General features: G+C 39.4%; 1 protein-coding gene across 2 annotated transcripts in view; it reads left to right on the top strand.

Annotated features, from left to right (window-relative positions):
• The window catches only part of APP (amyloid beta precursor protein), a 212,113-nt gene that overhangs the window by 97,771 nt on the left and 100,655 nt on the right, over positions 1-13,687 (top strand). For both annotated transcript variants that reach the window (XM_030447545.1, XM_030447476.1), the window contains exons 4-5: positions 6,649-6,761; positions 8,133-8,326. In XM_030447545.1, coding sequence (XP_030303405.1) covers positions 6,649-6,761; positions 8,133-8,326 — 307 coding nt within the window. The remainder of the gene's footprint in view (positions 1-6,648; positions 6,762-8,132; positions 8,327-13,687) is intronic.

The following is a 13,687-nucleotide window of genomic DNA, read 5'->3' as shown; positions in this document are numbered from 1 at the left end:
GCTTTATTTTTAGATGCTTGAAAAGTAGTGGATGGTTTTTCTCAAAACCCAATAATAATAGAAAAAAGATACAGTTATGGGAATATATAGTTATGGGAAATAACTTCTTGGAGCTTTATGAAGACAAATGGGCCGATACAGAGATGGGTTACTGGAGTCACTGCGAGTTTTGGCCAAGTCCCTGGAAGGCTGAAGAGTTACAGCTGTTGGCATCTCTCACCCCAGAATTGATATGCAGGTTGTGCTGTCACGCTGCTTCTGCCCTTCAAATTTGGGTCTGCACTGATGTCCATCTGCTGTGCCATCAGGCTTTTTCTGAAATTCATGTTGTAGATTACAGATAAAATGGTGGAATGGGAACTGTTTCCTTACAGAGCTGTTGTTGAGGATGGTTTTATGGGCAGGAGTTAAGCCTGTTACTCATCAAAAAACATAGATGGTCCAAGGTACTGGAAAACAGATAATGTGTATCAGCCCCACCTTGCCTTTCTCTTGGATCATGGATGGTTTTTAGGGAGAGGCCTCTTACTTTTGTGTTTGTGATGGGATCGAGGGAGGTGGTTTCAAGCTTTTAAGGCTATGAGGGTTTTGGTGCAGGGCTTTCCAACAGGTGTCCCTGTATGCAAACTCCTTTGCAGCCTGGCCTTCTATAGTGACTGCCCAGGGTGGTTTCAGCATTGTTCAGTGCTGTTCTCAATGCTTGCAAGTTACTGGGAAATGAGATACTGTAGGGTGTTATTTGATACCAAACTGGGTACTGGTATGAATATTGGTAGTCTTTCGTAGGTAATGGTGTAGGTAGAAATTATCTTTTACATGGGCTTTTATGTCCTAAACACTGCTTCTCTTTAACTTCCATTTTGAATTGAATTTTAAATTGGAGAAATCTACAAATCCCCTGTTTACTAAAGGCTGTTAAAATCCTTTAAACTAGACTGAAGATCTTTAGGAGTACAGCTTAATGCATCTTGTGCTCAAGGCCAGAGGAAAGCCCTGCAGTGGCCCAGGGCAGGTATCCATCCCTAGGGACTGGGCATGGCAGCAAACCTTCCTTCAAGTCAGGTTTGGACAGGCACAGCCTCTCCCTCACATTCTGTAGATACCAGGTCTAAAATAGTGAAGTACAATACAGCATATGCAGTGTGTTGCTAGATAATTGTGCTTACTGAATATTTTTACTGGAAATGAAATGCATTTTTGAAGTAGCTAGATGCTCTGCATCTTCTCTGTTCTTCTGGACTTTTGAAGAAAAGAAGACTGAAACAAAGAAAAAGGTGATGTTTCTTTGCACTCAAGGCCAGTGTATTTGGCTTGCACTACTACTTAGTAGCCAATTTCATAAATAAGAGAAAGCATCACACATACAGACTTAAATAAACATAATCCTTAATAAAAACACCTAAAGAGGTATGACAGCTTAAATGCATGTAATAATGTATGTGTAAAGCAACAGGTAATAAATAAATAAATAAATAAATGTGCCTAGGAATAGGAGCTAGCAGAGATGTTAAAGGGAAAAGAGGTATTGCACCAGGGAGCAGGGCAGAGCAAAGCCACTCAAAAACAGGATGGGGAAAGGCACAGGTCTGATCTGCTCCTTGCTGTGCTGTGCTGTGCTGAGTGTGTGATGGTACAGAAATAATGTATGCGAAGTCACAGGGAAAGGGAAATGTTTCTCTGGATGTTCTGATATACGTGCAGTGCAAGCACTTGAGCTTGTAAACTCATTTTAGCAAGGCCCTTGTTCTCATCAGTGACACAGAAAAGGAAGACTTGAGTTCTAGAGGCTCAGCATGTGTTCTACCTCATGCAAAATTTAGCACAGGGTTTGTTTGAAAGTCTTCCTCTGAACAAAATTTGAACATGCTTATTTTTTGGTTGGACTCTTAACCATCTGCAACTATCTGCTAGCAAATGTTTGGTTTTGTCATGGATTTTGTTTTATTACCTTTATCATATTTTTGTTTTCTTTCTGTGCAATGTTGGATGGCTCCTCACATCCCACCTGGCTTATTCAGTGGATAGAAAATCTGCTGATCAGGACCGTGTCACACACAGGGTATAGAATTTTTATTTTTAATTAGTTTGCCCAGATACTTTATTTGTCATTAAATGGATAGGGCAGTCATCTTCTTCCAAGCGTGCCCACTTGCTGAGCCTTTTTCTTCCTTGAGAAGTTTTAAAGGAGTGTGTGATCAGTTGCCTTCACTATAATCCTAGTTCTTTTCTTACAGGTTAATTTTTAATGCTCCTCTTAGTCTTCGCTGTGTTGAAAAATGAAATTCTGAACCACAACTTCTGATCTTAGAGCACAAGTTCTTCTGCTCCAAGATTATTTTTCAGACAACAGGACATGCTTTACTAAAGTAAAAGTATTTCTTAGTGAAATGTGGGATCATAACCTTAGGCTGAACTGTCCTTGAAAAAATGCGAACTGCTACCTCATTGTAGTACACAAAGAAGGGGCAATATAAACAAGTCTGCTACAAACATAGTGGAGTGTCAAGAAATGGATTACTGACTTTCAGAAAAAACAGAGACATTTGTAAAATGAAGTTAAGCTGTTACTATGTTGATACAATCTTTGTTCCAGTGATGAGCAGTAAAAAGAGGTTTGAATTAGAAACAGGCAATTTATTTTTCAAAAGAGTGAACAGAACATTATCAGTCTATACCTTAATGGATCTAAGCACAGAGTGGTAATTTTTTTTTTTTTTTATGTGGTAATAGGAGGTCTGCCTCATATTTTCTTTCAGGGCTCTTTTCTCCAGAGGGGTCAGAAATTCAACTAAACCAGAGGGATCTGGTTTTATGCAATCCTGAGCACCTACTGGAAAACAAGTTACTGTTGTACATGCATGTTGGATCACTTGAGGGAGTGTAATGATTTATGAGCCCACACAAAGACAAATTGTGCCATTGTGGTTAGAGTACCTCAGCAGAGCACAAATGTACAGCTGTAATCAAAACACAAGAGATGCTGAAGAAGGCAGAAGAGTACAGAAAAAAGTGATAAATATAATCCCCACAGAGGTAGTGCTGGTGGTGGTATTAATACCAACCAGTTGTGGTGTGGATTCGGTACAAATTGGGCAACTCCTTATAGCATGGTCATGGTTTAGCTGTGGCTTAGTGGAAGCAAGGTAGGTGGTGGGAGAGTCTGGGATTAAGGTGCTGGCAAAGACAAGGGGACAGCACAGTACTAGAGAGCATTTTAAGGCAAAGCTGCTACCTGGGGTAACACACATCCAACTTCAGCCTCACAGCTGGGTGTTGAGAACAGCCCAATGTGGGGCAAGTCTGTACATTGCTGTATTGGAAAAAAAATAATGTAAAAAAAATAATGTTTGGAGTTGAATTATGGGTTGTGATCCCAGCACCTGACAGTGAAAATTACAACCAGTGCTGGATGCTCCATCAGTCAAAAAAGTGTACTAATGCACAGTTACCTCAGTCATGGCTTGTTTTGGCAAACAGGAGAAGTATTACAAGGTTTCCTTATTTTTAGAGCTGATCCATGTTGGCACTCTTTTAGGAAGCACAGGTTTGCTCTCCCTTCACACATGCTTGTTTCCCCTGTGTGGTCTTTGGCTTCTTTATTAAAAAATACAAAGAATCTCCAAAGCCTTATGATTCAGCAGCACTGAAAGTTAAATGTGTACTAGGGTGATTACAGATGGAAGCTTGTCTGCAAGTCCGAAGTGTTTGAAGTTCTTTATGCTGGATAGACTAGCCTAGACAAAATAAATGTCAAGTGAACTCAATGTAGTTGGTCAGACTGACATTTGAGCATAAATTTATTTCAAACAACAAAAATAGAACAGAAGTTTAAAGCTTTGCGTTTAAGCTTCAGTAATAATTCATGAAATAAAAAAAAAAAAAACCAAAAACCAAAAAACCAGGGCATGAACTCTGTGTATGTGTAAATAATGGGCAGAATTATATCTTACTTATTTAAAAAAAAAAAAAAAAAAAAAAAAAAAAGGAATGAAGGCAATAGGAATCATGTGCAAAGCTGCAAGTGATTGCTATTGCCTAGATTTTCACAACCCTAATTTATTTTAACTCTATATAATGAAGGAGTGTTACATTAAACAACCACCCTTCTCTCCAACTCTTTTCCTTTTGAAAGCCATAGGGGAACTTGTTCTGATGGATTGTTTCTTTCTGTGAAACTGAGAAACTGGTTACAAAATGGAGCCTCACTTGAAATGTGAATTTGGGTTAATGTGAGGATGCTGCTACCTTTTTTTTTTAAGGAGTCTGATTTTACAAAACCGATGCACATTTTGTGTATGAAAGTCAAATCTGATACTGTACTTTCAGTTATATCAAAATATACTTTCAGTCTATATCAAATGTATTTTTTAACCTACTGATACGAATTAGTTGATACAACCAGACGCTGAAAAAATAACTGTTTTTAAAAAATTAGTTACATACTCGTACTAAGAACACAAAAGCCCAGACTGCGTTGCCCAGAGCTTTGGATATACTGCCTTTTGCCCTGTATTTGGTGAGTGTAACTCAGTTTTGCAGCCAGAATCATTACTTTTGCTCAAATGATGTAGGCTTATTTTATTGAGTAATGAAGTATGCTATTAATTGCTTTCAAACTTTGCACACACAGTATTCTGCTGATACTGCTGGCTCTTAATCTGAATGAAATAGCTTCATGTAGAGGTAATCAGGTGTGGTTTTATTTGGATTCATGGGCTTGTGCACGTCAGAAATCAGGTAGCACAAGCTCACAAACATGCTTGCGTGCATTGCTTCTGAAATATGATCCAGTTTCCCAGGGTACAACGCACTCAAGGATTTCTATTTTTTTTTTCTTAGTTCTGTAAAACTCTGCAATAAAGACTGCTCTGTTTTGCATGCTTGAACAGGCAACAAGGTATAACTGCTGTATGAAGTCAGATGTGCTAGGAGAGCAAAGTCAACATACTCTGCCAGTCTTCAGCAGAACACCTGTGTGCTTGCTTAGTGCTCAGGTATTGGCAAATACCTGAATAAGAATTAGCAAATACTTGTGAGTGACTGAGCATGTGACAAGATGGCCCCCTACAAAGAAAAGTACAGCTTAAAACAGGGTGCGGATTAATCAAATTTTGGTGTGAGATTTGGCTGTGATAACAATGGGAACACAGACTTCATCAGAAGCTGCCCATTTTGTAGTTTGGGTTACCAGTTTTAACTGGTACTTTTGCATTTCTGGATTGGACATTTCTAGAGGGCACTTCTGTTAATAATTGGCAGGCATTAAAGTATGTCGCTGAAGGATGAAGATAACAAAGTTCCGGTTTTCCTAATAAACTATTTGACCAGCTTTTAAAGGCTTTAAATCAAAAGTACTGAAATACAGCACCGAAACTCATGAGAAACACTCATCTTGGTGATTAGAAAAGGTGTATATACACCTGTTTGCTGAATTCTGCTTTCCCCCAATGCACTGAGTGTTGGTTACTTTTAAAACTGACTATAACTATGAAAACAGCAAGCAACTTCATTACCTCCCTGAGACAACCCTCTACTGACAAGTAACTTTTAGTTGTCTCATTTTGATTAATGAAACTGTTACTACATTCACACAGTCGTTGGGGGACCTTGGCTGCTTAAGACACAGACTGTAGTTTTTTGGAAGTTACAGACAAATGTGCCTCAGGGAGCTGACAATTTATGCCAGCTGAGTAATGGGCTTTCTTCCAGGGTCTGTTCAGTACTTCTTGATATTGCTCTGTCATTTCTCCTTTAAAAAAATCTTAGGGATGTTTTGGGGTTATTTAATTGCAGTATTAGAATTGTACAGAATTGCAGGGATATTAGTCTAATAAATCATGTTACTTATCAGCTGAGTTTCTACCTATACATTAATACTAAGGCTGTGAGCATTGCTTTATTTCTTTCCCATGTAAGTTTATGTCTTATTGCTTGAAGACAGCACATTCTCTTTCTCTTTGGTCAGTTATGTTCTGGGTAAAGAGCCTTTTTTCCCCTCTTCAATCTGACCAGGTATTCAGGTGATTCATGAATCATCTTGTTCCCTGGCTGAAGAGCTCTACTTGCTCATCAACCTTCTGAGCCAACCTCAATTTGTCTGGCTGATGAAAGGAGGTTTCAATAAAGAGGCTGCATCAACAAAAGGAACTAATTGCACTGTGTTGGTGTTAGTGCTGCATTTCAGTAGAAATACTTGTGAATTATTGGAAACAATGTGTTTGTGTCAGATTTGTGTGGCAAAACTAAGTATCTCAAAACACTTCAAACCTTTCCCTATTGCTACTTAGTAGTTCTCTGCACTCCCCCTTCCAGGAGCTGGATCAACCAAGGCCTAATCTAGTGTTAGGCCACACATATCTTTGATGCATCCTGCAAGTTTCACACTTGCAGGGATATGGATATAAACATATTACACTAAAATTTTCATAATGTAATATTTCTCCGACGTCAAAGACAGGAGCTACTTTGAAATGGAAAGTTTGAGGATGAAAATGGAAGCTCTGTGTAGAAACTGTTAACTCACTGCAAACAAACCCCGCCACTCATTTAACAATAGATGCCCTATGCCTACCTAAGGGTATAAAATGAGGTGCTGGAAGCAAAATTGACATTTTAATGTTTTGTTGTTTTTCTTTTTTTTCCTTTCAGTGGGCGAGTTTGTGAGTGATGCCCTTCTGGTACCAGACAAGTGCAAGTTTCTTCACCAGGAAAGGATGGATGTGTGTGAAACTCACCTACACTGGCATACTGTTGCTAAAGAGGTATATTCATATGCCTTAAAATTTCTTGCCTTCCTTCTTGAGAGCTGTAAGAGTCTTCTGAGGTTTAAATATAGCAGTGATAGGGAAAACAAAAAGCAGTACATAAGAATGGTCCAGTGAATGGCTTTTTGTTCCTCTTTATAAAGTAGGAAGTGTAAGTCACGCTACTGAGCACATCAGAGTCCACTGTTGGATACTTAATGTTAACCCTGTCTTACAGCACTGCTTTCTAGCTCACGTTTTCTGCCCTCTCTGGCTTCCTGTATTAGTGATGCTCTGGAATTAAAAGGTTGATCACTAATGCCTAAACTTTGACTTTGTCATTGTGCTCAGTATGTATACTAATATGCAAGGTGCTTTACAGAAATGAAACCTGATCTAAAAGAATGCAGCATGTGAAATTCAGCATAAAAGGTTAGGAGAACTGATGAAACACAGGACTAGTGAAAGCCCTTTGCAGTTAAGCAGAGAATTTTTGCAGTTTACCAGTACTTTGCTAAAAACAGAAATAAATGTAATCTTATAATTGCTAATGTGTATATTTGTCCTTACATAGAGAGGCTGTAGAAATAAAAAATGAAACGAGCTTCAGGAAGATTTCTGGCTGCTCTCCTGTATGAAATCTCTTAATTTGTATGTTATCCCACCTTCTGGAGATGAAAATTGCGGTGTCCTTAGCAGCTTTTCAGATATTCAGTTCTTGCTTGAATCCTACTGTTGCTCTTCAGATGAAGTGTTTCAAGTGCCAGCCTTCATGGATGCAAATTGTAGTCCATTCTAAGTACTCACAAATTTGGAATGGCATGGCCTAGGAGAACACTATCTGTGTGCAGTACTGAACTATATTTCTTTTTTCACCTGACCTACATCACTGTATCTTTAAGGTATACTTCTGCACAACTGACTGTTTTTCCAGACAAGGCTAGAGGGTTCTGTACTGGTAGAGGTATCAGACCAGATACAGTGTGTTTCCAGTATACCAGATTTTTTAAATGTTAATCTACCTTGCAATTACTTCTTTAATGGCATTAGTACATCAGGATCAGGATTTTAGGCAAGAGGGTATGGACTTGTCAGGTAAATGGAAGGAGACTACTCTTTCTGTACTGGCAAATACTAAAGGGAAAGGGTAGGGAAGGGAAGGGAGAGTTTATTACTTGAAATGGTCATGCAGACACAGATAGGGAGCTACCTACAGTGCAGGTAGTGAATGCACATGTAACCATTCTGTATCATGTTTCAAAACTCAGAGTTCACCACCTCCGACCACCAAGGCAGTACACAGCCCCTTATATTTTCTCAATGTCTGTGACATTTTTTCCAGCTTCCTCCATGACAATATTGTATCCATTTTCTTTTTACTTTCTGTAGTCCTGTAGTGAGAAGAGTATGAATCTGCATGACTATGGCATGCTGCTGCCCTGTGGAATTGACAAGTTTCGTGGTGTGGAGTTTGTTTGCTGCCCATTAGCAGAGGAAAGTGACAATCTTGATTCAGCTGATGCTGAAGATGATGATTCAGATGTCTGGTGGGGAGGTGCTGATGCAGACTATGCAGATGGAAGGTAAGAGTGACTGTCTGCTCTTCAAATTATTACCAACTTCCTAAAGATACCAAAAGACCTCCATATGAAAGAATCATATGAATGATTTATAAGTGAATTTGCAGCCGCAGTGGTTAAACACCAGTGTTCTACTAGTGTAGTGTAATTTTCTTATTGTTAACATAGTTATTGTGCTTTTTGATGCCTTTATCTTTTCTTCAGTCAGAAGCATTAGCATATTTATGACAAAAATGCTTAAATACGTACTTTTTGACAACTAAATGATAAATTCTATACCCTTAAGGTGCTTCGTGTGCACTCTGGTGTACTGCAGCAGATACTCAGCTAACATAACCATTGCAGATTTTGATATGTCTTAATTCACTGTAGACATGAGCTGCGTGCCATTTTTAGTGTAAGAATATTTTTCTGCTGACAATTATTTTCTAAATGTGAGCAAAAGAAATTCTGTTTCACTATCTGACTTTTGACAGGTTCATTAGTGAGCTACTGTTAAGTTAGGCTACAGAGGTTTCCTTTGCAAGACAGCAGTGGGTGGGAAGGTGTCGTGGTTTGTCTTTATCCTTTATCGTCCCCTCTGCATGTCAGCTAATTTTAAGCCAAATATGGGTTATGACTGTGTTGTAACTCACTGGTCAGGTGCTGTCAAAGTCTTTTCACATCATTCTCTTGACCATATTAGACAGCAACTGTAAGAACAGGGTACAGTATGTCCTTGCAGCTGATTTCAGACAGCTCTCTATGGTGGTTTTCTTCATAAAAATGAAGTCTCTGTTCAAATTCTTCCCAGACTTCCCTCACTTCATGCTATGATAATGAAGTGTGTTTCCTTTTTAGGTGTAATACTGTATCATTTTACAAATAATTTACAAAATCCAAAATTTGGGGCAAATTGCAAGAGGTTTCAAGGAGAACCCTGAAAATAAATGGGGACTGAATGGAGTGAATCAAGTGGAAAGTTAGTATGTCCAACTTGGATTAAGTTTGGGATTTTTAATAATTCAGATGGAAACAAGTTCAGAAACTATGTAGAGATGAAGATTTTTGTGAATGACAGCGTAAGTTAACTTAAAATAAATATTTTCCCATTGTAATTTCCAGTTTTCTCTCATAAACGGGAGCAAATGGTCAGAGCTATTTCCTGCAAGAAACCTATATCAAGCCACATTGCCTCTTCTACCTTGACACCCTCAGGCTTGTTTTCTGGCTTGTACTTCCAACAGTTGTTGAAAGTGTCAAAATTTATAACCTTTCAGTGGGTTTTTTTTTTGTTTTTTTTTTCTCATATATGTGTACATAGGTAGATAAGATAGATAGATAAGATAAATTTGTGTTACATACTTACTACCTGTGTTATCTATACATATAATATTTATTATATATACCTATATATAAAATACATACATATTAAAAACTTTCATGTATTAGATGAAGGATTTGCAAAAAACTTCAAATAAAAGAGCTCATAGGGCTGTATATAAAGTATTTTTGTTTGTAAGACAGATATCCCATTTATTTTTCTTTTTCTTGTCTATCACTGAACATTTAATTTACTATTCTAGTCTGGTTTATTCATCATACAGCAGTTGAGTATGTGAAGAGATGAGTTCAAGAATAAATTCATAAATTTTGTATGCTCTAGGAATAGGAGCTGTAATTGCGTTTGAACCCATTTCTAAAGTTCCAAGCAAATACTGCAATTTTTTTCCTCCCCCCACATACAAGTGCATGCAAAAGGAGAATAAAAAGATCGTCTTAGAGGGCACTTGTGCTTCAACTGCAGATGAGGAGCCAGGCACTTACGAGTTATTTTACACTGACTCACTCGTATTTCTTGCTCCCTCTTCAGCTTCCCAACGGCATTTAAGCTGTATGTACTGAGCCAGAAATACTCTTGAAATTTAGTCATATTAAAAAGCCCACATTACTCATTTCTGTTGCAGTAGTAGGTGGTAGTTCAAATTTTGTATGTCTAGGTATATTCATACATATATGAGCATATGTTTTCTTGCATATAAATATGCAAGTTTATGCTAAACTCTCAATATTCTCTGCTATTAATGCACCTCTGTTTGAAGTGTTTCCTAAGCATTTTTTCTACACCTTAGGTGGGTGATCTCACACTGACAGTGTTTGCTTTGTCTTGAAGCTTTCCAAAGAGTTTTAAATCCCTTTGTGTTTATGTACACCCACAGCGTGACAGACACTGCATGAGGTGAGGGGAGCAGAAGGGACGGGTAACTTGTGCCCTGACTATTGTTGTCCCCATTGCTCAGCAACTCCAAAGCAAAGCCCTCCATCAGAGGAGGTTTGGGTTCTTCATGTAGCCCCTCTCTGGGCAGGGAGGGGCATGCTATTAGGAAATCATTTGGGCAAAGTACCCATAGAAGTATTTTTCTCATTTAGGACTTACTATAGCTTTTACTTGGGTCAGATCTACTCAATACAAGTTGTTGGTGTCTTCCAATCAGTGGCTTTTTATGCACACTGTGCACTCCAAATCATAAAACACGCTCTGCTATTCAGGGGAGGGCACTCAATCTTTCTGGGAAGTTCTTGTGTTTGCTTTGATGCATCCTGAAAATTTCACACTGGGCAGAAGGACAGTAGCAGATTACATGGAAGTTTTCATAGTGATTACAGGTGCTCCAGGAACCCAAGCACCTGTGATATTTCCTAGATGATATAAAAAGTATTAGCAAAGAGACAGTTTGGTATCTCTGTCTCATGCCTCAGAAGTTAAACAATAATGTGAAAGATGGATATGTTTATCTTCTTGGACTAATAATGCTGCCACCCATGGGCCAGTTGCTTCCTTTCAGTTTTGAAAAATATGAATAAAACATTTCTCCTTGTATCTCATCTGCCATTTTTATCAGCTGATGGCTGTCAGGAAGCATGTAGCTAGGGCCAGTGGTCTTAAGTCAAAAGTGGTGTTCCCAGGGTTCAGTGTTAAGGGGCAGTTCTCCTTAGTATCTTTAGCAATGATCTGGTTTGAGGGGATTGAGTGCTTCTTCATTAAGCTTGCAGATGACACCAAATTGGGTAGGAATGTTGATCTTCTTGAGCATAGGAAGGCTCTGCAGAGGGATCTGGGCAGCCTGGATTGCTTGGCCAAGGCCAATAGTGCAAGATTCAACAAGGCCAATTGCTGGGTCCTGCACTTGGGTCACAAAAACCCCAGGTAGTGCTGCAGGCTTGGGGAAGAGTGGCTGGAGAGCTGCCCAGCAGAGACAGACCTGGGGGTGTTGGTCAGCACTCAGATGAACATGAGCCAGCGGTGTGCCCAGGTGGCCAAGAAGGCCAACAGCATCCTGGCTCCTATCACAAATAGTGTGACCAGCAGGAGAGGGGAAGTGATTGTCCCCTTGTGCTTGGCACTGGTGAGGCTGCACCTTCAATATTTTCAGTTTTGTGCTTCTCACTACAAGAAGGATATTGAGGTGCTGGAGCATATCCAGAGAAGGGTAACAGAGCTGGTGAATGTCTAGAGAACAAGTCTGATTACGAGTGGCTGAGGAACTTGGGATTGTTTAGTGTGGAGAAAAGGAGGCTGAGGGGGGATCCTGTGGCTCCCTACAGCTACCTCAAAGGAGATTGTGGTGAGGTGGGTGTTGATGTCTCTCTCTGCTCCCAAGTAACCAGCAATAGGGCAAAAGAAAATGGCCTCATGTTGTGTCAGGAGAGGTTCAGTTTTGATATTAGAAAAATTTTCTTTACTGAAACAGTGGTCAAGCATTGGAACAGGCTTCCCAGGGAAGTGGTCGAGTCAGTATCCTTGGAAGTATTTGAGTACCACGTTTAGACATGGCACTTACGGTCATGGTTTAGTTGGCATGGGGGTGTTGTGTTGATGGTTGGACTTGGTGATCTTAAAGGTCTTTTCCAATGTTCATGATTCTATGATCTTTAAGTCATTTCAGATCTTTTACTATTCAGATCTAAATTTGAATATATTTGTATTTATGAGTCTGAACATTTAGAAGAAACCACATTTCTGTCATTAATTTTGTTAATGCCCTTTTTCAGACTCTCTTGCGTTTTTACCCTGAACAGTTGTCTCTGGAGGACTGCATTTCCTGTTTTGTAGTGGGTATTTCTTTCTGCATAGGAGGAGGCAAAGCTCAGCAGCACATTTTATCCACACCACTGGAGATCATGTGGAGGTGGCATGGGCTGCAGTGCTATCAGAGATGTTCTTCCTACCTGTTTTTTACCACCACCTAGATCTGGGTGTAAAAGTATGTGGCTTTTTACCAGTACTTGGAGAAAGGAGGAAGGAGGGTATATTCTGGTGATGGGTGTGATAGACTCTTTTTTGTTTATGTGGCAAAGACACAGGATCTGACCATGCTTTTGAAATTGCATCATGTCGTGTTCATCCTGAAATAGTGTGTAATTCTGACTTAGAGGTCACAAGCATTTTTCCTTGCTATTATACACACCTTTAATTAACATTTACCTTGAAGACTGCCTGAGGGGACAGCCAGATGCAAGTGCTGGCTTTCAACACAGATGCAGAGTTCTCCCCACATAGCTACAATGCAGTCAAGTGACCTGCAGTCTCTGTCTGCCCTTGAGACTTGACTCAGCCTTGTGGTCCTCCTGCCTGTACCTAGGCATTTGCTGGAAGCTTTGGTGTCCTTGATGTCCAAGGTTGAACATCTCTAGGAGTGGAAACTTTCCAATGAAGCTCTCAGCTTCCAGGTGTTCTCTGTCTAGATCCATCTCATACATGCTTCTTCCCATCACTGTGTGGGACTTCCCAAGCTTTCCTTCCCACCAGGGTATCAGGCTGCTGCTGTCATTTTCCTTCTTTCACCCCAGGAAAACTGATGTTCAATAAGTCTTCCCATTGAGGGTTATAGAAAGTTTTTAAGTCCCGTGGCTTGGGAGCAGGAGATGATGGTGCCTTAACATCACCCAAGACACGTTTTTCTTGACTGAATATATTTTCAAGATCTAAAATAGGAGATTTCATTTCTCATTACTTTTCTCACAGATGGTTAGGCCACATTCATTTTATGTGTTTGTTGTTCAGGCTGATGTAATAGCTGGGTGGCATTGTCAATGTCCCATTGTAAGGAGTAGTGTATTTTATAAGGATTTAATTTGCAGCTCCTCTTAAAGTTCTACCAAGTGGTGTCTTACAGTTTGTAACTGTAAGTTACAACTGGTAAGTTACTTGCCATTAGGATAGTTAATATGGTAGGATTTTTTCTACAATAAGTAATTCAAAAAGGAGCAGTCCATTTTGTGCTGATAATAAGGCATCTGTGAAGTAAACTAAGTTTTTTCTATATAGCATGGTAAACATGTTGTCCTCTGGTTTTGCAGTTCTGTTCCAGACTGATCTTAAGA

Source organism: Calypte anna, chromosome 1 (assembly GCF_003957555.1).
Source record: "Calypte anna isolate BGI_N300 chromosome 1, bCalAnn1_v1.p, whole genome shotgun sequence".
NCBI classification, from domain to species: domain Eukaryota; kingdom Metazoa; phylum Chordata; class Aves; order Apodiformes; family Trochilidae; genus Calypte; species Calypte anna.
Note: the sequence above shows the minus strand (reverse complement) of the source record. Positions and strands in the feature narration are given on the sequence as shown.